At 53.8% G+C, this 26,168-nt stretch overlaps 1 protein-coding gene across 1 annotated transcript in view; it reads left to right on the top strand.

Moving 5' to 3' along the window:
- The first annotated feature begins 880 nt into the window (after positions 1-880).
- The window catches only part of LOC141270755 (oocyte zinc finger protein XlCOF8.4-like), a 49,985-nt gene continuing 24,697 nt past the window's right edge, over positions 881-26,168 (top strand). The window contains exons 1-5 of the mRNA XM_073680866.1: positions 881-1,107; positions 19,587-19,736; positions 19,866-20,045; positions 20,129-20,252; positions 20,335-20,432. Coding sequence (XP_073536967.1) covers positions 19,659-19,736; positions 19,866-20,045; positions 20,129-20,252; positions 20,335-20,432 — 480 coding nt within the window. The 5' untranslated portion in view covers positions 881-1,107; positions 19,587-19,658. The remainder of the gene's footprint in view (positions 1,108-19,586; positions 19,737-19,865; positions 20,046-20,128; positions 20,253-20,334; positions 20,433-26,168) is intronic.

Below are 26,168 nucleotides of genomic sequence, written 5' to 3'. Positions count from 1 at the left end.
GCACAAAAACTGCATCAAATAACAGGAAAAGGCCTAAAAAGTGCAGCGAGAATGTAATAACCAGAGGAGATTGTTATTGTATAGTTGGGTGCTGAGACCTGCAGAAATACAGAAACACAGTATATATGCAAGGTGTGAACACGGCCTTACAGATACATAAAGCCCAATGTCGTATAGAGAAGATTATTTAATAATGAGAAAGTTCTATCTGCTCCGACTGTGAATGATCACAAATAACCCAGAGGTCCCAACCGTCCCGGATACAGCGGACAGTCCCAGATACAGAGGACAGTCCCCGGATACAGAGGACAGTCCCCGGATACAGCGGACAGTCCCCGGATACAGCGGACAGTCCCCGGATACAGCGGACAGTCCCCGGATACAGCGGACAGTCCCCGGATACAGCGGACAGTCCCGGATACAGCGGACAGTCCCCGGATACAGAGGACAGTCCCCGGATACAGAGGACAGTCCTCGGATACAGAGGACAGTCCCCGGATACAGAGGACAGTCCCCGGATACAGAGGACAGTCCCCGGATACAAAGGACAGTCCCCGGATACAGAGGACAGTCCCCGGATACAGAGGACAGTCCCCGGATACAGAGGACAGCCCCGGATACAGCGGACAGTCCCGGATACAGCGGACAGTCCCGGATACAGAGGGCAGTCCCGGATACAGAGGACAGTCCCGGATACAGAGGGCAGTCCCGGATACAGAGGACAGCCCCGGATACAGCGGACAGTCCCGGATACAGAGGGCAGTCCCGGATACAGAGGGCGGTCCCGGATACAGAGGACGGTCCCGGATACAGAGGGCGGTCCCGGATACAGAGGGCGGTCCCGGATACAGAGGGCAGTCCCCGGATACAGAGGACAGTCCCTGGATACAGAGGACAGCCCCGGATACAGCGGACAGCCCCGGATACAGCGGACGGCCCCGGATTTGGGTCTCTGCTCTGCAGTCTTGGGCGTCTATTGAATGCTTGCAGGAATTCTGCTTCCAGGACCTGTGATGATGTCACAGTCATGTGATCAGTCACATGGGGGGAGGAGCAGGATGAGGCTTGTAGGAAGTGAAGGGTTTTCTGTGTAGGAAGCGGCCACAGGTAAGAGCTGAAGCTGAGGAGAAGTCTACACTGGGGACCGGTAATGAGGGAGCAGGGACTGTGTGATAGAGGGGACAGGACTCAGTCCTGGGGGAAGCACCGGGACTCTACACTGGGGACCGGTAATGAGGGAGCAGGGACTGTGTGATAGAGGGGACAGGACTCAGTCCTGGGGGAAGCACCGGGACTCTGCACTGGGGACCGGTAATGAGGGAGCAGGGACTGTGTGATAGAGGGGACAGGACTCAGTCCTGGGGGAAGCACCGGGACTCTACACTGGAGACCGGTAATGAGGGAGCAGGGACTGTGTGATAGAGGGGACAGGACTCAGTCCTGGGGGAAGCACCAGGACTCTACACTGGGGACCGGTAATGAGGGAGCAGGGACTGTGTGATAGAGGGGACAGGACTCAGTCCTGGAGGAAGCACCGGGACTCTACACTGGAGACCGGTAATGAGGGAGCAGGGACTGTGTGATAGAGGGGACAGGACTCAGTCCTGGAGGAAGCACCGGGACTCTACACTGGGGACCTATAATGAGGGAGCAGGGGCTGTGTGATAGAGGGGAACAGGACTCAGTCCTGGGGGAAGCACCAGGACTCTACACTGGGGACCGGTAATGAGGGAGCAGGGACTGTGTGATAGAGGGGACAGGACTCAGTCCTGGGGGAAGCACCGGGACTCTGCACTGGGGACCGGTAATGAGGGAGCAGGGACTGTGTGATAGAGGGGACAGGACTCAGTCCTGGAGGAAGCACCGGGACTCTACACTGGGGACCGGTAATGAGGGAGCAGGGACTGTGTGATAGAGGGGACAGGACTCAGTCCTGGGGGAAGCACCGGGACTCTGCACTGGGGACCGGTAATGAGGGAGCAGGGACTGTGTGATAGAGAGGACAGGACTCAGTCCTGGGGGAAGCACCGGGACTCTACACTGGGGACCGGTAATGAGGGAGCAGGGACTGTGTGATAGAGGGGACAGGACTCAGTCCTGGGGGAAGCACCGGGACTCTACACTGGGGACCGGTAATGAGGGAGCAGGGACTGTGTGATAGAGGGGACAGGACTCAGTCCTGGGGGAAGCACCGGGACTCTACACTGGGGACCAGTAATGAGGGAGCAGGGACTGTATGATAGAGGGGACAGGACTCAGTCCTGGGGGAAGCACCGGGACTCTACACTGGGGACCGGTAATGAGGGAGCAGGGACTGTGTGATAGAGGGGACAGGACTCAGTCCTGGGGGAAGCACCGGGACTCTGCACTGGGGACCGGTAATGAGGGAGCAGGGACTGTGTGATAGAGGGGACAGGACTCAGTCCTGGGGGAAGCACCGGGACTCTACACTGGGGACCGGTAATGAGGGAGCAGGGACTGTATGATAGAGGGGACAGGACTCAGTCCTGGGGGAAGCACCGGGACTCTACACTGGGGACCAGTAATGAGGGAGCAGGGACTGTGTGATAGAGGGGACAGGACTCAGTCCTGGGGGAAGCACCGGGACTCTGCACTGGGGACCGGTAATGAGGGAGCAGGGACTGTGTGATAGAGGGGACAGGACTCAGTCCTGGAGGAAGCACCGGGACTCTACACTGGGGACCGGTAATGAGGGAGCAGGGACTGTGTGATAGAGGGGACAGGACTCAGTCCTGGGGGAAGCACCGGGACTCTGCACTGGGGACCGGTAATGAGGGAGCAGGGACTGTGTGATAGAGAGGACAGGACTCAGTCCTGGGGGAAGCACCGGGACTCTACACTGGGGACCGGTAATGAGGGAGCAGGGACTGTGTGATAGAGAGGACAGGACTCAGTCCTGGGGGAAGCACCGGGACTCTACACTGGGGACCGGTAATGAGGGAGCAGGGACTGTGTGATAGAGGGGACAGGACTCAGTCCTGGGGGAAGCACCGGGACTCTACACTGGGGACCGGTAATGAGGGAGCAGGGACTGTGTGATAGAGGGGACAGGACTCAGTCCTGGGGGAAGCACCGGGACTCTACACTGGGGACCAGTAATGAGGGAGCAGGGACTGTGTGATAGAGGGGACAGGACTCAGTCCTGGGGGAAGCACCGGGACTCTGCACTGGGGACCGGTAATGAGGGAGCAGGGACTGTGTGATAGAGGGGACAGGACTCAGTCCTGGGGGAAGCATCGGGACTCTGCACTGGGGACCGGTAATGAGGGAGCAGGGACTGTGTGATAGAGGGGACAGGACTCAGTCCTGGGGGAAGCACCAGGACTCTACACTGGGGACCGGTAATGAGGGAGCAGGGACTGTGTGATAGAGGGGACAGGACTCAGTCCTGGAGGAAGCACCGGGACTCTGCACTGGGGACCGGTAATGAGGGAGCAGGGACTGTGTGATTGAGGGGACAGGACTCAGTCCTGGGGGAAGCATCGGGACTCTACACTGGGGACCGGTAATGAGGGAGCAGGTACTGTGTGATAGAGGGGACAGGACTCAGTCCTGGGGGAAGCACCGGGACTCTACACTGGGGACCGGTAATGAGGGAGCAGGGACTGTGTGATAGAGGGGACAGGACTCAGTCCTGGGGGAAGCACCGGGACTCTACACTGGGGACCAGTAATGAGGGAGCAGGGACTGTGTGATAGAGGGGACAGGACTCAGTCCTGGAGGAAGCACCGGGACTCTGCACTGGGGACCGGTAATGAGGGAGCAGGGACTGTGTGATAGAGGGGACAGGACTCAGTCCTGGGGGAAGCACCGGGACTCTACACTGGGGACCGGTAATGAGGGAGCAGGGACTGTGTGATAGAGGGGACAGGACTCAGTCCTGGGGGAAGCATCGGGACTCTACACTGGGGACCGGTAATGAGGGAGCAGGGACTGTGTGATAGAGGGGACAGGACTCAGTCCTGGGGGAAGCACCGGGACTCTGCACTGGGGACCGGTAATGAGGGAGCAGGGACTGTGTGATAGAGGGGACAGGACTCAGTCCTGGGGGAAGCATCGGGACTCTGCACTGGGGACCGGTAATGAGGGAGCAGGGACTGTGTGATAGAGGGGACAGGACTCAGTCCTGGGGGAAGCACCGGGACTCTGCACTGGGGACCGGTAATGAGGGAGCAGGGACTGTGTGATAGAGGGGACAGGACTCAGTCCTGGGGGAAGCACCGGGACTCTGCACTGGGGACCGGTAATGAGGGAGCAGGGACTGTGTGATAGAGGGGACAGGACTCAGTCCTGGGGGAAGCACCGGGACTCTGCACTGGAGACCGGTAATGAGGGAGCAGGGACTGTGTGATAGAGGGGACAGGACTCAGTCCTGGAGGAAGCACCGGGACTCTACACTGGGGACCGGTAATGAGGGAGCAGGGACTGTGTGATAGAGGGGACAGGACTCAGTCCTGGGGGAAGCACCGGGACTCTACACTGGGGACCGGTAATGAGGGAGCAGGGACTGTGTGATAGAGGGGACAGGACTCAGTCCTGGGGGAAGCACCGGGACTCTACACTGGGGACCGGTAATGAGGGAGCAGGGACTGTGTGATAGAGGGGACAGGACTCAGTCCTGGGGGAAGCACCGGGACTCTGCACTGGGGACCGGTAATGAGGGAGCAGGGACTGTGTGATAGAGGGGACAGGACTCAGTCCTGGGGGAAGCATCGGGACTCTGCACTGGGGACCGGTAATGAGGGAGCAGGGACTGTGTGATAGAGGGGACAGGACTCAGTCCTGGGGGAAGCACCGGGACTCTGCACTGGGGACCGGTAATGAGGGAGCAGGGACTGTGTGATAGAGGGGACAGGACTCAGTCCTGGAGGAAGCACCGGGACTCTACACTGGGGACCGGTAATGAGGGAGCAGGGACTGTGTGATAGAGGGGACAGGACTCAGTCCTGGGGGAAGCACCGGGACTCTACACTGGGGACCGGTAATGAGGGAGCAGGGACTGTGTGATAGAGGGGACAGGACTCAGTCCTGGGGGGAGCACCGGGACTCTGCACTGGAGACCGGTAATGAGGGAGCAGGGACTGTGTGATAGAGGGGACAGGACTCAGTCCTGGGGGAAGCACCGGGACTCTACACTGGGGACCGGTAATGAGGGAGCAGGGACTGTGTGATAGAGGGGACAGGACTCAGTCCTGGTGGAAGCACCGGGACTCTGCACTGGGGACCGGTAATGAGGGAGCAGGGACTGTGTGATAGAGAGGACAGGGCTCAGTCCTGGAGGAAGCACCGGGACTCTGCACTGGGGACCGGTAATGAGGGAGCAGGGACTGTGTGATAGAGAGGACAGGGCTCAGTCCTGGAGGAAGCACCGGGACTCTGCACTGGGGACCGGTAATGAGGGAGCAGGGACTGTGTGATAGAGGGGACAGGACTCAGTCCTGGGGGAAGCACCAGGACTCTGCACTGGGGACCGGTAATGAGGGAGCAGGGACTGTGTGATAGAGGGGACAGGACTCAGTCCTGGAGGAAGCACCGGGACTCTACACTGGAGACCGGTAATGAGGGAGCAGGGACTGTGTGATAGAGGGGACAGGACTCAGTCCTGGGGGAAGCACCGGGACTCTACACTGGGGACCAGTAATGAGGGAGCAGGGACTGTGTGATAGAGGGGACAGGACTCAGTCCTGGGGGAAGCACCGGGACTCTACACTGGGGACCAGTAATGAGGGAGCAGGGACTGTGTGATAGAGGGGACAGGACTCAGTCCTGGGGGAAGCACCGGGACTCTGCACTGGGGACCGGTAATGAGGGAGCAGGGACTGTGTGATAGAGGGGACAGGACTCAGTCCTGGGGGAAGCATCGGGACTCTGCACTGGGGACCGGTAATGAGGGAGCAGGGACTGTGTGATAGAGGGGACAGGACTCAGTCCTGGGGGAAGCACCAGGACTCTACACTGGGGACCGGTAATGAGGGAGCAGGGACTGTGTGATAGAGGGGACAGGACTCAGTCCTGGAGGAAGCACCGGGACTCTGCACTGGGGACCGGTAATGAGGGAGCAGGGACTGTGTGATTGAGGGGACAGGACTCAGTCCTGGGGGAAGCATCGGGACTCTACACTGGGGACCGGTAATGAGGGAGCAGGGACTGTGTGATAGAGGGGACAGGACTCAGTCCTGGGGGAAGCACCGGGACTCTACACTGGGGACCGGTAATGAGGGAGCAGGGACTGTGTGATAGAGGGGACAGGACTCAGTCCTGGGGGAAGCACCGGGACTCTACACTGGGGACCAGTAATGAGGGAGCAGGGACTGTGTGATAGAGGGGACAGGACTCAGTCCTGGGGGAAGCACCGGGACTCTGCACTGGGGACCGGTAATGAGGGAGCAGGGACTGTGTGATAGAGGGGACAGGACTCAGTCCTGGGGGAAGCATCGGGACTCTGCACTGGGGACCGGTAATGAGGGAGCAGGGACTGTGTGATAGAGGGGACAGGACTCAGTCCTGGGGGAAGCACCGGGACTCTGCACTGGGGACCGGTAATGAGGGAGCAGGGACTGTGTGATAGAGGGGACAGGACTCAGTCCTGGAGGAAGCACCGGGACTCTACACTGGGGACCGGTAATGAGGGAGCAGGGACTGTGTGATAGAGGGGACAGGACTCAGTCCTGGGGGAAGCACCGGGACTCTACACTGGGGACCGGTAATGAGGGAGCAGGGACTGTGTGATAGAGGGGACAGGACTCAGTCCTGGGGGAAGCATCGGGACTCTACACTGGGGACCAGTAATGAGGGAGCAGGGACTGTGTGATAGAGGGGACAGGACTCAGTCCTGGGGGAAGCACCGGGACTCTGCACTGGGGACCGGTAATGAGGGAGCAGGGACTGTGTGATAGAGGGGACAGGACTCAGTCCTGGGGGAAGCATCGGGACTCTGCACTGGGGACCGGTAATGAGGGAGCAGGGACTGTGTGATAGAGGGGACAGGACTCAGTCCTGGGGGAAGCACCGGGACTCTGCACTGGGGACCGGTAATGAGGGAGCAGGGACTGTGTGATAGAGGGGACAGGACTCAGTCCTGGGGGAAGCACCGGGACTCTGCACTGGGGACCGGTAATGAGGGAGCAGGGACTGTGTGATAGAGGGGACAGGACTCAGTCCTGGGGGAAGCACCGGGACTCTGCACTGGAGACCGGTAATGAGGGAGCAGGGACTGTGTGATAGAGGGGACAGGACTCAGTCCTGGAGGAAGCACCGGGACTCTACACTGGGGACCGGTAATGAGGGAGCAGGGACTGTGTGATAGAGGGGACAGGACTCAGTCCTGGGGGAAGCACCGGGACTCTACACTGGGGACCGGTAATGAGGGAGCAGGGACTGTGTGATAGAGGGGACAGGACTCAGTCCTGGGGGAAGCACCGGGACTCAACACTGGGGACCAGTAATGAGGGAGCAGGGACTGTGTGATAGAGGGGACAGGACTCAGTCCTGGGGGGAGCACCGGGACTCTGCACTGGAGACCGGTAATGAGGGAGCAGGGACTGTGTGATAGAGGGGACAGGACTCAGTCCTGGGGGAAGCACCGGGACTCTACACTGGGGACCGGTAATGAGGGAGCAGGGACTGTGTGATAGAGGGGACAGGACTCAGTCCTGGGGGAAGCACCGGGACTCTACACTGGGGACCAGTAATGAGGGAGCAGGGACTGTGTGATAGAGGGGACAGGACTCAGTCCTGGGGGAAGCATCGGGACTCTGCACTGGGGACCGGTAATGAGGGAGCAGGGACTGTGTGATAGAGGGGACAGGACTCAGTCCTGGGGGAAGCACCGGGACTCAACACTGGGGACCAGTAATGAGGGAGCAGGGACTGTGTGATAGAGGGGACAGGACTCAGTCCTGGGGGGAGCACCGGGACTCTGCACTGGAGACCGGTAATGAGGGAGCAGGGACTGTGTGATAGAGAGGACAGGGTTCAGTCCTGGAGGAAGCACCGGGACTCTGCACTGGGGACCGGTAATGAGGGAGCAGGGACTGTGTGATAGAGGGGACAGGACTCAGTCCTGGGGGAAGCATCGGGACTCTACACTGGGGACCAGTAATGAGGGAGCAGGGACTGTGTGATAGAGGGGACAGGACTCAGTCCTGGGGGAAGCATCGGGACTCTGCACTGGGGACCGGTAATGAGGGAGCAGGGACTGTGTGATAGAGGGGACAGGACTCAGTCCTGGAGGAAGCACCGGGACTCTGCACTGGGGACCGGTAATGAGGGAGCAGGGACTGTGTGATTGAGGGGACAGGACTCAGTCCTGGGGGAAGCATCGGGACTCTACACTGGGGACCGGTAATGAGGGAGCAGGGACTGTGTGATAGAGGGGACAGGACTCAGTCCTGGGGGAAGCACCGGGACTCTACACTGGGGACCGGTAATGAGGGAGCAGGGACTGTGTGATAGAGGGGACAGGACTCAGTCCTGGGGGAAGCACCGGGACTCTACACTGGGGACCAGTAATGAGGGAGCAGGGACTGTGTGATAGAGGGGACAGGACTCAGTCCTGGGGGAAGCACCGGGACTCTGCACTGGGGACCGGTAATGAGGGAGCAGGGACTGTGTGATAGAGGGGACAGGACTCAGTCCTGGGGGAAGCATCGGGACTCTGCACTGGGGACCGGTAATGAGGGAGCAGGGACTGTGTGATAGAGGGGACAGGACTCAGTCCTGGGGGAAGCACCAGGACTCTACACTGGGGACCGGTAATGAGGGAGCAGGGACTGTGTGATAGAGGGGACAGGACTCAGTCCTGGAGGAAGCACCGGGACTCTGCACTGGGGACCGGTAATGAGGGAGCAGGGACTGTGTGATTGAGGGGACAGGACTCAGTCCTGGGGGAAGCATCGGGACTCTACACTGGGGACCGGTAATGAGGGAGCAGGGACTGTGTGATAGAGGGGACAGGACTCAGTCCTGGGGGAAGCACCGGGACTCTACACTGGGGACCGGTAATGAGGGAGCAGGGACTGTGTGATAGAGGGGACAGGACTCAGTCCTGGGGGAAGCACCGGGACTCTACACTGGGGACCAGTAATGAGGGAGCAGGGACTGTGTGATAGAGGGGACAGGACTCAGTCCTGGGGGAAGCACCGGGACTCTGCACTGGGGACCGGTAATGAGGGAGCAGGGACTGTGTGATAGAGGGGACAGGACTCAGTCCTGGGGGAAGCATCGGGACTCTGCACTGGGGACCGGTAATGAGGGAGCAGGGACTGTGTGATAGAGGGGACAGGACTCAGTCCTGGGGGAAGCACCGGGACTCTGCACTGGGGACCGGTAATGAGGGAGCAGGGACTGTGTGATAGAGGGGACAGGACTCAGTCCTGGAGGAAGCACCGGGACTCTACACTGGGGACCGGTAATGAGGGAGCAGGGACTGTGTGATAGAGGGGACAGGACTCAGTCCTGGGGGAAGCACCGGGACTCTACACTGGGGACCGGTAATGAGGGAGCAGGGACTGTGTGATAGAGGGGACAGGACTCAGTCCTGGGGGAAGCATCGGGACTCTACACTGGGGACCAGTAATGAGGGAGCAGGGACTGTGTGATAGAGGGGACAGGACTCAGTCCTGGGGGAAGCACCGGGACTCTGCACTGGGGACCGGTAATGAGGGAGCAGGGACTGTGTGATAGAGGGGACAGGACTCAGTCCTGGGGGAAGCATCGGGACTCTGCACTGGGGACCGGTAATGAGGGAGCAGGGACTGTGTGATAGAGGGGACAGGACTCAGTCCTGGGGGAAGCACCGGGACTCTGCACTGGGGACCGGTAATGAGGGAGCAGGGACTGTGTGATAGAGGGGACAGGACTCAGTCCTGGGGGAAGCACCGGGACTCTGCACTGGGGACCGGTAATGAGGGAGCAGGGACTGTGTGATAGAGGGGACAGGACTCAGTCCTGGGGGAAGCACCGGGACTCTGCACTGGAGACCGGTAATGAGGGAGCAGGGACTGTGTGATAGAGGGGACAGGACTCAGTCCTGGAGGAAGCACCGGGACTCTACACTGGGGACCGGTAATGAGGGAGCAGGGACTGTGTGATAGAGGGGACAGGACTCAGTCCTGGGGGAAGCACCGGGACTCTACACTGGGGACCGGTAATGAGGGAGCAGGGACTGTGTGATAGAGGGGACAGGACTCAGTCCTGGGGGAAGCACCGGGACTCAACACTGGGGACCAGTAATGAGGGAGCAGGGACTGTGTGATAGAGGGGACAGGACTCAGTCCTGGGGGAAGCACCGGGACTCTGCACTGGGGACCGGTAATGAGGGAGCAGGGACTGTGTGATAGAGGGGACAGGACTCAGTCCTGGGGGAAGCATCGGGACTCTGCACTGGGGACCGGTAATGAGGGAGCAGGGACTGTGTGATAGAGGGGACAGGACTCAGTCCTGGAGGAAGCACCGGGACTCTACACTGGGGACCGGTAATGAGGGAGCAGGGACTGTGTGATAGAGGGGACAGGACTCAGTCCTGGGGGAAGCACCAGGACTCTACACTGGGGACCGGTAATGAGGGAGCAGGGACTGTGTGATAGAGGGGACAGGACTCAGTCCTGGGGGGAGCACCGGGACTCTGCACTGGAGACCGGTAATGAGGGAGCAGGGACTGTGTGATAGAGGGGACAGGACTCAGTCCTGGGGGAAGCACCGGGACTCTACACTGGGGACCGGTAATGAGGGAGCAGGGACTGTGTGATAGAGGGGACAGGACTCAGTCCTGGTGGAAGCACCGGGACTCTGCACTGGGGACCGGTAATGAGGGAGCAGGGACTGTGTGATAGAGAGGACAGGACTCAGTCCTGGTGGAAGCACCGGGACTCTGCACTGGGGACCGGTAATGAGGGAGCAGGGACTGTGTGATAGAGAGGACAGGGCTCAGTCCTGGAGGAAGCACCGGGACTCTGCACTGGGGACCGGTAATGAGGGAGCAGGGACTGTGTGATAGAGGGGACAGGACTCAGTCCTGGGGGAAGCACCAGGACTCTGCACTGGGGACCGGTAATGAGGGAGCAGGGACTGTGTGATAGAGGGGACAGGACTCAGTCCTGGAGGAAGCACCGGGACTCTACACTGGAGACCGGTAATGAGGGAGCAGGGACTGTGTGATAGAGGGGACAGGACTCAGTCCTGGGGGAAGCACCGGGACTCTGCACTGGGGACCGGTAATAAGGGAGCAGGGACTGTGTGATAGAGGGGACAGGACTCAGTCCTGGGGGAAGCACCGGGACTCTGCACTGGGGACCGGTAATGAGGGAGCAGGGACTGTGTGATAGAGGGGACAGGACTCAGTCCTGGGGGAAGCACCGGGACTCTGCACTGGGGACCGGTAATGAGGGAGCAGGGACTGTGTGATAGAGGGGACAGGACTCAGTCCTGGGGGAAGCACCGGGACTCTGCACTGGGGACCGGTAATGAGGGAGCAGGGACTGTGTGATAGAGGGGACAGGACTCAGTCCTGGGGGAAGCACCGGGACTCTACACTGGGGACCGGTAATGAGGGAGCAGGGACTGTGTGATAGAGGGGACAGGACTCAGTCCTGGGGGAAGCACCGGGACTCTGCACTGGGGACCTTTAATGAGGGAGCAGGGACTGTGTGATAGAGGGGACAGGACTCAGTCCTGGGGGAAGCACCAGGACTCTACACTGGGGACCGGTAATGAGGGAGCAGGGACTGTGTGATAGAGGGGACAGGACTCAGTCCTGGGGGAAGCATCGGGACTCTGCACTGGTGACCGGTAATGAGGGAGCAGGGACTGTGTGATAGAGGAGACAGGACTCAGTCCTGGGGGAAGCACCGGTACTCTGCACTGGTGACCGGTAATGAGGGAGCAGGGACTGTGTGATAGAGAGGACAGGGCTCAGTCCTGGAGGAAGCACCGGGACTCTGCACTGGGGACCGGTAATGAGGGAGCAGGGACTGTGTGATAGAGGGGACAGGACTCAGTCCTGGGGGAAGCACCAGGACTCTGCACTGGGGACCGGTAATGAGGGAGCAGGGACTGTGTGATAGAGGGGACAGGACTCAGTCCTGGAGGAAGCACCGGGACTCTACACTGGAGACCGGTAATGAGGGAGCAGGGACTGTGTGATAGAGGGGACAGGACTCAGTCCTGGGGGAAGCACCGGGACTCTGCACTGGGGACCAGTAATAAGGGAGCAGGGACTGTGTGATAGAGGGGACAGGACTCAGTCCTGGGGGAAGCACCGGGACTCTGCACTGGGGACCGGTAATGAGGGAGCAGGGACTGTGTGATAGAGGGGACAGGACTCAGTCCTGGGGGAAGCACCGGGACTCTGCACTGGGGACCGGTAATGAGGGAGCAGGGACTGTGTGATAGAGGGGACAGGACTCAGTCCTGGGGGAAGCACCGGGACTCTGCACTGGGGACCGGTAATGAGGGAGCAGGGACTGTGTGATAGAGGGGACAGGACTCAGTCCTGGGGGAAGCACCGGGACTCTACACTGGGGACCGGTAATGAGGGAGCAGGGACTGTGTGATAGAGGGGACAGGACTCAGTCCTGGGGGAAGCACCGGGACTCTGCACTGGGGACCTTTAATGAGGGAGCAGGGACTGTGTGATAGAGGGGACAGGACTCAGTCCTGGGGGAAGCACCAGGACTCTACACTGGGGACCGGTAATGAGGGAGCAGGGACTGTGTGATAGAGGGGACAGGACTCAGTCCTGGGGGAAGCATCGGGACTCTGCACTGGTGACCGGTAATGAGGGAGCAGGGACTGTGTGATAGAGGAGACAGGACTCAGTCCTGGGGGAAGCACCGGTACTCTGCACTGGTGACCGGTAATGAGGGAGCAGGGACTGTGTGATAGAGGGGACAGGACTCAGTCCTGGGGGAAACACCTGGACTCTGCACTGGGGACCGGTAATGAGGGAGCAGGGACTGTGTGATAGAGGGGACAGGACTCAGTCCTGGGGGAAGCACCGGGACTCTGCACTGGTGACCGGTAATGAGGGAGCAGGGACTGTGTGATAGAGCGGACAGGACTCAGTCCTGGGGAAGCACCGGGACTCTGCACTGGTGACCGGTAATGAGGGAGCAGGGACTGTGTGATAGAGGGGACAGGACTCAGTCCTGGGGGAAGCACCGGGACTCTGCACTGGTGACCGGTAATGAGGGAGCAGGGACTGTGTGATAGAGGGGACAGGACTCAGTCCTGGGGGAAACACCTGGACTCTGGACTGGGGACCGGTAATGAGGGAGCAGGGACTGTGTGATAGAGGAGACAGAACTCAGTCCTGGGGGAAGCACCGGGACTCTGCACTGGGGACCGGTAATGAGGGAGCAGGGACTGTGTGATAGAGGGGACAGGACTCAGTCCTGGGGGGAAGCACCGGGACTCTGCACTTGGGACCGGTAATGAGGGAGTAGGGACTGTGTGATAGAGGGGACTGGACTCAGTCCTGGGGGAAGCACCGGGACTCTGCACTGGTGACCGGTAATGAGGGAGCAGGGACTGTGTGATAGAGGGGACAGGACTCAGTCCTGGGGGAAACACCTGGACTCTGGACTGGGGACCGGTAATGAGGGAGCAGGGACTGTGTGATAGAGGAGACAGAACTCAGTCCTGGGGGAAGCACCGGGACTCTGCACTGGGGACCGGTAATGAGGGAGCAGGGACTGTGTGATAGAGGGGACAGGACTCAGTCCTGGGGGGAAGCACCGGGACTCTGCACTTGGGACCGGTAATGAGGGAGTAGGGACTGTGTGATAGAGGGGACTGGACTCAGTCCTGGGGGAAGCACCGGGACTCTGCACTGGAGACCAGTAATGAGGGAGCAGGGACTGTGTGATAGAGGGGACAGGACTCAGTCCTGGGGGAAACACCGGGTTTCTGCACTGGGGATCGGTAATGAGGGAGCAGGGACTGTGTGATAGAGGGGACTGGACTCACTCCTGGGGGAAGCACCGGGACTCTGCACTGGGGACCGGTAATGAGGGAGCAGGGACTGTGTGATAGAGGGAACCAGGACTCACTCCTGGGGGAAGCACCAGGACTCTGCACTGGGGACCGGTAATGAGGGAGCAGGGACTGTGTGATAGAGGGGACCAGGACTCACTCCTGAGGGAAGCACCAGGACTCTGCACTGGGGACCGGTAATGAGGGAGCAGGGACTGTGTGATAGAGGGGACAGGACTCCGTCCTGGGGGAAGCACCGGGACTCTGCACTGGGGACCGGTAATGAGGGAGCAGGGACTGTGTGATAGAGGGGACAGAACTCAGTCCTGGGGGAAGCATCGGGACTTTCTGCACATTAGGATACAGCCGGCTCTACGTGAGAAAGCCAAATCCTAGTGGAAGTAGTCACTAGATCCTATCACCCACTAGGATTCAGTCATCTACATTGGGAAAAATAAGTATTTGATACACTGCCGATTTTTTAGGTTTTCACACAAAGAATGGAGAGGTCTGTAATTTTTTTCGTAGGTACAGTACAGACCAAAAGTTTGGACACGCCTTCTCATTTAAAGATTTTTCTGAATTTTCATGACTAGGAAAATTGTACATTCACACTGAAGGCATCAAAACTATGAATTAACACATGTGGAATTATATACTTAGCAAAAACGTGTGAAACAACTGAAAATATGTCTTATATTCTAGGTTCTTCAAAGTAACCACCTTTTGCTTTGATGACTGCTTTGCACACTCTTGGCATTCTCTTGATGAGCTTCAAGAGATAGTCATCGGAAATTGTTTTCACTTCACAGGTGTGCCCTGTCAGGTTTAATAAGTGGCATTTCTTGCCTTATAAATGGGGTTGGGACCATCAGTTGTGTTGTGCCGAAGTCAGGTGGATACACAGCTGATAGTCCTACTGAATAGACTGTTAGAATTTTTATTATGGCAAGAAAAAAGCAGCTGAGTAAAGAAAAACGAGTGGCCATCATTACTTTAAGAAATGAAGGTCAGTCAATGCGAAAAATTGGGAAATCTTTGAGAGTGTCCCCAAGTGCAGTTGCAAAAACCATCAAGCGCTACAAAGAAATTGGCTCACATGAGGACCGCCCAAGGAAAGGAAGACCAAGAGTCACCTCAGCTTCTGAGGATAAGTTTATCCGAGTCACCAGCCTCAGAAATTGCAGGTTAACAGCAGCTCAGATTAGAGACCAGGTCAATGCCACACAGAGTTCTAGCAGCAGACACATCTCTTCAACAACTGATAAGAGGAGACTTTGTGCAGCAGGCCTTCATGGTAAAATAGCTGCTAGGAAACCACTGCTAAGGACAGGCAACAAGCAGAAGAGACTTGTTTGGGCTAAAGAACACAAGGAATGGACATTAGACCAGTGGAAATCTGCTTTGGTCTGATGAGTCCAAATTTGAGATCTTTGTTTCCAACCACCGTGTCTTTGAGTGACACAGAAAAGGTGAACAGATGGACTCTACATGCCTGGTTCCCACCATGAAGCATGGAGGAGGTGTGATGGTGTGGGGGTGCTTTGCTGGTGACACTGTTGGGGATTTATTCAAAATTGAAGGCATACTGAACCAGCATGGCTACCACAGCATCTTGCAGCTGCATGATATTACATCCGGTTTGAGCTTAGTTGGACCATCATTTATTTTTCAACAGGACAATGACCCCAAACACACCTCCAGGCTGTGTGAGGGCTATTTGACCAAGAAGGAGAGTGATGGAGTGCTACGCCAGATGACCTGGCCTCCACAGTCACCAGACCTGAACCCAATCGAGATGGTTTGGGGTGAGCTGGACTGCAGAGTGAAGGCAAAAGGGCCAACAAGTGCTAAGCATCTCTGGGAACTCCTTCAAGATTGTTGGAAGACCATTTCCGGTGACTACCTCTTGAAGCTCATCAAGAGAATGCCAAGAGTGTGCAAAGCAGTCATCAAAGCAATAGGTGGCTACTTTGAAGAACCTAGAATATAAGATATATTTTCAGTTGTTTCACACTTTTTTGTTAAGCATATAATTCCACATGTGTTAATTCATAGTTTTGATGCCTTCAGTGTGAATGTACAATTTTCATAGTCATGAAAATACAGAAAAATCTTTAAATGAGAAGTTGTGTCCAAACTTTTGGTCTGTACTGTACATTTCAACTGTGAGAGACAGAGTCTACAAATAAAAAAAACAGAAAATCACATTGAATGATTTTTAAATAATTAAATTGCATTTTATTGCATGAAATAAGTATTTGATCACCTATCAACAAGCAAGAATTCTGGCTCTCACAGACCTGTTATTTTTTCTTTAAGAAGCTCTCCTTACTTGTATAAAAGACACTAGCCCACACACTCAATCAATCACACTCCAACCTCTCCACCATGACTAAGACCAAAGAGCTATCTAAGGACACCAGGGACAAAATTGTAGACCTGCATAAGACTGGGATGGGCTACAGGATAATAGGCAAGCAGCTTGCTGAGAATGCAACAACTGTTGGAGCAATTATTAGAAAATGGAAGAAACACCAGATGACTGTCAATCTTCCTCGGTCTGGGGCTCAATGCAAGATCTCGCCTTGTGGGGTAAGGATGATTCTGAGAAAAGTCAGAAATCAGCCCAGAACTACACGGGAGGACCTAGTCAATGACCTGAAGAGAGCTGAGACCGCGGTCTGAAACACTATACCGTCATGGATTAAAATCCTGCAGGGCACGCAAGGTCCCCCTGCTCACGCTAGCACATGTCCATGCCTGTTTGAAGTTCGCCAATGACCATCTAGATCAGGGGTCTCAAACTCGGCTGGGTATATGGGCCGCACATGGAAAAAATTTTAATTTGGGGGGCCGCATTCTTTGTTCAATGTGACATTTTTAGTGATACCATTTTTTTTGTATACACCTTTTGAACATTTTTGCCGTGTTTATTTTTTTATGGCTTGGGTCGTTATGGATGTGGCGATAATAAACGTGCACTTTTTTGTGTTTACTTTAGTTTACATATAAAACAGCATTTTTAGTGCCCAATATTTTTTCATGCTTTATTTTATTTTTTATTTTTTTTACAATTTTATTTCCCCCAATTGGCCACATACAGTAATATTGTCTTACAATTAGCATCATATAGTAATAATGGAAAACATCTTGTAGTAATGTTCCCCATCCAAGTCCCCATCTTGTACTAATGTGCCCCATCCAGGTCCCCATCCTGTGGCTATGTGCCCCATCCAGGTCCCATCCTGTGGCAACGTTCCCCATCCTGGCGCCCATCTTGTACTAATGTGCCTCATCCAGGTCCCCATCTTGGGGCTATGTGCCCCATCCAGGTCCCCATCCTGTGGCAATGTTCCCCATCCAGGTCCCCATCTTGTGGCTCTGGTCCCCATCTTGTGGCTCTGTGCCCCATCCAGGTCCCCATTATGTGCCCCATCCAGGTCCACATCTTGAGGCTCTGTGCCCCATCCAGGTCCACATCTTGAGGCTCTGTGCCCCATCCAGGTCCCCATCCTGTGGCTATGTGCCCCATCCAGGTCCCCATCTTGTGGCTCTGGTCCCCATCTTGTGGCTCTGGTCCCCATCTTGTGGCTCTGTGCCCCATCCAGGTCCCCATTATGTGCCCCATCCAGGTCCACATCTTGAGGCTATGTGCCCCATCCAGGTCCACATCTTGAGGCTCTGTGCCCCATCCAGGTCCCCATCCTGTGGCTATGTGCCCCATCCAGGTCCCCTCTTGTGGCTATGTGCCCCATCCAGGTCCCCTCTTGTGGCTATGTGCCCCATCCAGGTCCCCTCTTGTGGCTATGTGCCCCATCCCGGTCCCCATGTTGTGGCTATGTGCCCCCTGTGCTGTTCTTCACACACATAAAATAGAAAAAAAAAAAGATGATTCTCACCTGTCCTCCGTTCCCTCGGCGGCCTTCCTGCAGATGTGGCCCGCAGGCACCACAGAGTCCGACCCCTTGACGATCCCGACCTGGTCCAGGAGGAGCCGCCGACAGCAGCGCTGCATTGCCGCACAGAGACTGTCTCCCAGCACAGCATTTTCAATGTCAGCCGCCGGCCAATCAGAGGCCAGCAGCTGACATCTGCATATGGCAATGACGTCATACTCGCTGCGCCGACACGCAGATATCAGCTGCTGGCCTCTGATTGGCCAGCGGCTGGCATTGGAAATGCAGTGCTGGGAAACAGTCTCTGTGCGGCAATTCAGCGCTGCTGTCGGCGGCTCCTCCTGGACCAGGTCGGGATCGTCAAGGGGTCTGTGCCTGCGGGCCGCATAAAGCAGCCTCAGGGGCCGCATGCGGCCCGCGGGCCGCGTGTTTGAGACCCCTGATCTAGATGATCCAGAGGAGGCAAGTGAGAATGTCATGTGGTCAGATAAGGCCAAAATAGAACTTTTTGGTATCAACTCCACTCTCCGTGTTTGGTGGAAGATGAAGAATGAGTACAACCCCAAGAACACTGTCCCAACCGTGAAGCATGGTGGGTGAAACCTCATACTTTGGGGGGTGCTTTTCTGCAAAGGGGACTGGATGACTGCACCATATTGAAGGGAGGTTGGATGGGCTCATGTATTTCGAGATTTTCGTCAACACCCTCCTTCCCTCAGTAAGAGCATTGAAGATGGATTGTGGCTGAGTCTGCCAGCTTGACAATGACCCGAAACACACAGCCAGGGCAACAAAGGAGTGGCTCCATAAATGCATTTCAAGATCCTGGAGTGGCCTAGTCAGTCTCCAGACCTGAACCCAATAGAAAATGTTTGGAGGGAGCTGAAACTCAGTGTTGTCCAGCGACAGCCCCGAACCTGAAAGATCTGGAGAAGATCTGTATGGAGGAGTGGGCAAAAATCTCTGCTGCAGTGTGTGCAAACTTGGTCAAAAACTACAGGAAACGTCTGACCTCTGCAATAGCAAACAAAGGTCTCTGTACGAAATATTAAGTTCTGTTTTTCTATTGTGTCAAATACTTAATTAATTTGCATTTTATTGCATGAAATATGTAAAAATCATACAATGTGATTTTCAGGTTTTTTTTTTTTAGATTCTGTCTCTCATAGTTGAAGTGTACCTACGATAAAAATTACAGACCTCTCCATTCTTTGTAGGTGGGAAAACTTGCAAAATTGTCAGTGTATGAAATACTTATTTTCCCCTCTGTATCTAGTGTGCGACTCTGCAGGTGGAGGTATGTGGAGATTCCCCATTTCTGGGCGCTCCATGTTTTCACTATCAGGAGATATTAATGTTCTATCATTATCTGTTACTGATTTCCCGGTTCTGCCGTCCCGATCTCTGTGGATGTTCCCGGCACTTTATAACTTTGTGTTTTGTTTTTATGATTATGTTTAGCAAAGATTCAGATAATTTAGATTTTTCTTTTAGATTTGTTCTGTGTTTTTGGATCTGGATTGGAGACATTATGTGATAATTCTTTTGTATGTGACTATAATGTGATTGTGTGTTATACCGGGGGCAGGACGGGGCCATGACTGGATGTAGTGATCATGTGAAGCCGGTAACAGCTCCGGAGATTTCTTACATGTGATCTTTATGATGTTACATCGTCATCTTCTCCCCATTCAGGTCCCTACAATATCGGATCCTCTCAGTGGAGATCTTCTATATAAGAGAATTGTCCTGATTGACCCTACAAGGATGGATAGGGACAGGGACAAGATGGCGGAGAGGATATTACACCTCACCCTAGAGATCCTCTTCCGGCTTACTGGAGAGGTGAGAGATTCTGATGACGTCACATTACATCATTCTTATCTATGGGAATAACAGATGGACAGAACTGGAGAGGTGAGGACTCTGGAAATGTCTGTAGTGAGATTTATTAATGTGTCTCTCCATAACCAGGATTACACAGTAGTGAAGAAGACCTCTAGTGACCGCTGTCAGGACCCTGTGTCTGAGGGATGGGGAAGACCCCTGAGCCCAATCACAGGACCTCCACCTCACTCCCTGATACATGAGGACATCAATGACCAGAAGATCCTAGAACTCGCCTACAAGATGATTGAGCTGCTGACTGGAGAGGTGACACTGCTGGGGATGCTGGGACATTATACAGTAACGCTATGAAGGGATCGGGGGGATGACCGTATCATTGTATGTGTCAGGTTCCTATAAGATGTCAGGATGTCGCCGTCTATTTCTCCATGGAGGAGTGGGAATATTTAGAAGGACATAAAGATCTGTACAAGGACGTCATGATGGAGGTTCCCCAGCCCCTCACATCACCAGGTAATAGACAGGACTAAATACACACGGCCAATAATTATCTGTATGTAAAGAATGAATCAGTCCCTGTATGTGTTTCCTCCAGTTCTATCCAGTGAGAGGTCAACACCAGAGAGATGTCCCCGTCCTCTTCTTCTACAGGACTGTAAACAAGAAGATCCCGATGTTCTTCAGGATCATCAGGTAGATGGAGAGAAGGTTTCATTAGATCTCCCCTATGATGTGTAGACGGCTGTGAAGGTCTTATGTTCAGTCTTATTTTATCTCCCAGTATTATACATTGAATGGGCAATTTATGACAGACACTTTCACACTTCCATCTGAAACTTATTAGACATGTGACCGCAGAGTGCAACATAAATCGGAGTGATCAGTTTTCAGGATGGGAGTTTTTAGCAATCTAAATGACTTTGAACAATGTCATTGATGCTAGATTAGCTAGGACCAGTAGATAAAAATTGCCAACCTCATGTAATGGTGATAAGATTATATTGAGAATGGTGTCGTCAATTGAAAAGATCCAGTGATATTGGATCCCGTGGATGTAAACAACGTATGAAGGAAAATGTGATCAATAGTTGTGAGAATGACTAGCCCAGGGGGAGATAGGGATGACTCGGTACCCGGGCCTTTAGCCTGGCCTTTAGGGATGTCGCGGTGGTCGGCTCCCGGTCCCGTAGCCTGGGCCTCTCCTTTAAAAAGGGGTTGGTGATTTGTTAAGTTTATAAAAGAGTTCGTGACGCCAACTGTGGCTTCTGGTGATAATCATCAGCGCTGCGCAGTCCACTGAGGCTGGTGATAAGGCAGCTGGATGGTATAGCTCCCCACAGGTGGAGCTAGGCCTCAGGGCAGTGTATGAACGGGGAAAGCAGGACGAAGAGACCCCGCCGGGTCCGAGCAAGAACAGGGACAGACGCGATAGTCACTTCAGTACCTTTTACTGATGGAAATTCAGGCACTCCCCGGAGCACTGTAGGGTGAAGGGTGTATGTCCGGATCCTCCCCAATGAGCGGATTTTGGGCCTCCTGCTTCTTGACTCTGCGTAGTAAGTTTCTGACCTGCCTGGAGCTAGGCCTAACTTTGTCTTTGTCCTGCGCTGGCTGACCTTGTGGTAGGGCCTTCTGTTGGATTACACGCTCCCGACTTATGGGGCCTGTGTGTCTCCTGGCTCTGGTACGTATCAGCACTTTAGCGATCCTGGGACTTGTAGTTCTCCAGGGATTCCGGTTTATCTTACTGGGTCATGGAGATCCCGGTAAGCTTCGGACCCGGTGTCCGGTAACAGCTTCTTCGGGGTGAGCTAGTTAAGCTCCTCTGCCCCCTATGAACTAACTCGCTCTACTCGCCTTCAACCTACTCGGGCCCTCTCTAGGCTACTCACACTAACGGCAGCTTGCCGCGCTTCACCGATCATATGGCGCCGGCACACCTAAAGCTCACCTCTCTGAGCTACAACTGAGTCTCGACTGTGCTCCACCGCAGACTAACCTCTCACAGGCTTCTGCTGCAGGAACTCTCTCAATAGGTTTGCTTTCTGTCAACTCCAGTCTAGACTAACTGAGCTCGACTCTGCATTCAGGTTTGTACTTGCTGAACTCTTCAGAGGAACTGAGCTGCCTGGCTCCACCTTCCCTATTTATCTATCCCTAATGGGCTCCCTCTGGTGGTCTGAGGTGGGAGGTGGAGATGTGTGAATGGTTATGGGTTCCTCTTGTGGAGGAATCCTTCAATACACCCTTCTAGGATTTGTGATACCAAGCAGAGCTGGGCTTCACAAGATCATGTGGTGCAGTTATACAGACTGCAGCTGAGTACTGCGCTAGTGTTCAACTAATGTGTGTGAATGCAGCCATCATTCCTTAGAACAGATGGGCGATAGCAGCAGGAGACCAGTTCCAGTGTCATTGCTGACCTATAGGAACAGAAAGGAAAAGGAGAATATTTTTTTTGCACATTCTGGGTCTGCTGATGCCTGTGGATGGATGTTTTGACACTAGGTATTGTGAATTTGTGACTGATCAAATTCATCCTTTCATGGCAGCTGTTTACTCTATGGTAGAAGGGTAATGATGACCTGTGTTACGTAGTCATGGATTGCTACCAATATAAGGGTCACACTGGCCGCTGTGTGTTATTACGACCCAGGCACCAGTGAAACACATTCCTAAAGGTGTGTAATGTTATCTTCCGTAGATGTTTCCCTTGATTACCGCATACTATCAGATGACACAGACACCACAGTTGTAATGTATAGAAGATTACTTTGTGTTAGTATCTCATAAAATCCCAATAAAATACATTTAAGTTTGTGGGTGTAACATGAAAAAATGGGGACAGGGAGCCATTTCTATAGAGAAACACCTATCATCAGGAGACTGTCTGATAGGAGCGAGGAGCTGCACACTGATGTAATGTCCCAGACGGAGGGGTGAGCAGTGCAGTGAAGAGCAGCTTCTGTCACACCGCCCACTGTTAATGTCTCCCTGTCTGCAGCGCAAGGTGGTGGGGCATGGCCTGCTCCTGTCTTTTAGTAGCAGCAGCCAGCCCCCTGATAATGTCTCCTTCACTGCAGGGCTAGTAGCAGGGAGCAGGCCATGCCCCCTCACCTCGGATTGCAGACAAGGAGCTATTTTCAGGGGGCTGATGTGACAGAAGCTGCTTTTTACTGCATTGCTCACCCCTCTGTCTGGGACATTACAGCAGTGTGCAGCTCCCTGCTGTTATATGGAAACAAACTTAACCCCTTAATAACATCTGACGTACTAATACGCGTCTGTGCCCTGGGACTTAAGAGCCAGACCCGTATTAGTACGTCATGGCGATCGCGCGCGCACACAGGCTGTGCGGGTGCGATCGCCGCCGGGTGTCAGCTGATTGTCACAGCTGACACCCGGTACTATGTGCAGGGAGCGGTCCTGCACCGCTCCCAGCACATTAACCCCTGCGATGCTGCGATCGAAGTCGATCGCAGCATTGTGGGGGCAAGGGGAGGTGATCGCAGATACTCACCTCCTCTTCCGGCTTCCAGCGCTGTCTGCAAAGGCTTCCCGGGTGTTGCCATGACGACCCGATGTCGTCATGACAACATCCGGGTCACCAGACAGCAGGAAGATTGTTTGGACATGCGCAGTGCATCTCCAAACAATCTTCTCACTGTGCAGCGCTGATAGCCTGTATGACACAGGGATGGTGCTGCATTCCTGTGCCATGCAGGCGATCAGAGAAAAAAAAGTGAAAGTCCCATAGTGGGACAAAGTAATAAAGTATAAAAACTGTCAGTAAGTGAAAAAAAAAAAAAAAAATTGCAAAAATATAAAAAATAAATAAATAAAATAATCCACCAAAAATAAAAATATAATGTACCCATCAATAAATATTATTATAAAAAAAAAACAATAAAAGTACACATATTTGGTATCGCCGCGTCCGGAACAACCTGACCTATAAAACTGTCCCACTAGTTAACCCCTTCAGTGAACACGGTAAAAAAAAAAAAAAAAAACGAAGCAAAAAACAATGCTTTATCACCATACCGCCAAATAAAAAATGGAATAACACGCGATCAAAAAGACGCATATAAATAAAAATGGTACCGCTGAAAACGTCATCTCGTCCCGCAAAAAACAAGCTGACATACAGCTCCATCAGCCGAAAAATAAAAAAGATATTGCTCTCAGAATAAAGCTATGCTAAAAAATATTTTTTTCTATAAAATTGCTTTTATTATGTAAAAGTGCAAAACATAGAAAAACGATATAAATGTGGTACCGCTGTAAACGTACTGACCCGAAGAATAAAGCTGCTTATCACTTTTACCACACGCGGAACAGAATAAAAAAAAAAAATTCCTGAATTGTTGGTTTTTGTTTATTCTGCCTCCCAAAAATCGGAATAGAAAGCGATCAAAAAATGTCACGTGCCTGAAAATGGCACCAATAACAACGTCAACTCATCCCGCAAAAAACGAGCCGTCACATGACTGTCTGCCAAAATCTGGAAAAATTATAGCTCTCAAAATATGGCGATGCAAAAACTAGATTTTACAAAAAATGCGTCTTTTTGTGTGTGACAGCTGTCAGTCATAAAAACCCCATATGATTCTGGTATTGCTGTAATCACACCGACCCGAAGAATAAAGTCGTCTAATCACTTATACCGCACGAGGAACGGCGTCAAAAATAAACTCTTGGGTTAGGGTTGTGCTAGGGTTAGGGTTGTGCTAGGGTTAGGGTTGTGCTAGGGTTAGGGTTGTGCTAGGGTTAGGGTTGTGCTAGGGTTAGGGTTGTGCTAGGGTTAGGGTTGTGCTAGGGTTAGGGTTGTGCTAGGGTTAGGGTTGTGCTAGGGTTAGGGTTGTGCTAGGGTTAGGGTTGTGCTAGGGTTAGGGTTGTGCTAGGGTTAGGGTTGTGCTAGGGTTAGGGTTGTGCTAGGGTTAGGGTTGTGCTAGGGTTAGGGTTGTGCTAGGGTTAGGGTTGTGCTAGGGTTAGGGTTGTGCTAGGGTTAGGGTTGTGCTAGGGTTAGGGTTGTGCTAGGGTTAGGGTTGTGCTAGGGTTAGGGTTGTGCTAGGGTTAGGGTTGTGCTAGGGTTAGGGTTGTGCTACGGTTAGGGTTGTGCTACGGTTAGGGCTGGGGTTGGGGTTGGGGTTAGGGTTGTGATGGGGTTGGGATTTTTTTCAAAAGTAAGAAAAAAGATGACGATATGGCGACTAGTGTTGAGCTCAAGTGCTCGCTACTTGAGTTTGCATCGGGTGCTCTGGTATGCATTGAGTATCGTGGGTATTTGAGTGACATGCTCGAGTCTCTGCCCCATATGCTTCGCTGCCAAAAAAACTTTACGGGGATTGCCTGCCATGCACGAGCGATCCCCGCATGTTTTTTTTTGGGTGTCTAATAACCGTGAAACATGCGGAGCAGGGACTCGAGCATGTCACTCGAGCACACGCTGTACATGGTGCATACCTGAGTACCCGATGCAAACTCAAGTAGCGAGCACTTGCGCTCAAGACTGATGACAACTTATTCAATATGATGACCTAATGTAAACAAATTCTGTGTCGTACCTCTGGGTTCAAAATGTTCACTATACACCTTAATAAAATCCTTGAGGGGTATAGTTTCCAAAATGGGGTCACTTGTGGGGGAGCTCCACTGTTTAGGCACATCACGGGCTCTCCAAACGCGACATGGTGTCCGCTAACAAATTGAATGGAAAATCGGCTCAAATTGTTAGCGGACATCATGTTGCGTTTGGAGAGCCCCTGTGTGCCCAAACATTGGAGCTCACCCACAAGTGACCCCATTTTGGAAACTAGACCCCCCCAAGGCACCTATCTAGATGCATAGTGAGCACTTGGAACCCCCAGGTGTTTCACAAATTGATTCATAAATATGAAAAAGTGTTGTTTTTTTTCACTTTTTCATTTTTACGAATCAATTTGTGAAGCACCTGGGGGTTCCAAGTGCTCACTATGCATCTAGATAGGTGCCTTGGGGGGGTCTAGTTTCCAAAATGGGGTCACTTGTGGGGGAGCTCCAATGTTTGGGCACACGGGCTCTCCAAACGCAACATGATGTCCGCTAACAATTTGAGCCGACAATTTGCTAGCGGATACCATGTTGCATTTGGAGAGTCCCTGTGTGCCCAAACATTGGAGCTCTCCCACAAGTGACCCCATTTTGGAAACTAGACCCCCCAAGGCACCTATCTAGATGCATAGTGAGCACTTGGAACCCCCAGGTGCTTCACAAATTGATTCATAAAAATGAAAAAGTGGTGTTTTTTTCACTTTTTCATTTTTACGAATCAATTTGTGAAGCACCTGGGGGTTCCAAGTGCTTACTATGCATCTAGATAGGTTCCTTGGGGGGGGTCTAGTTTCCAAAATGGGGTCACTTGTGGGGGAGCTCCAATGTTTGGGCACA

This window comes from Phyllobates terribilis, unplaced genomic scaffold (assembly GCF_046119375.1).
Source record: "Phyllobates terribilis strain yellow unplaced genomic scaffold, ASM4611937v1 Scaffold_5__5_contigs__length_657084704, whole genome shotgun sequence".
NCBI classification, from domain to species: Eukaryota; Metazoa; Chordata; class Amphibia; order Anura; family Dendrobatidae; genus Phyllobates; species Phyllobates terribilis.
Note: the sequence above shows the minus strand (reverse complement) of the source record. Positions and strands in the feature narration are given on the sequence as shown.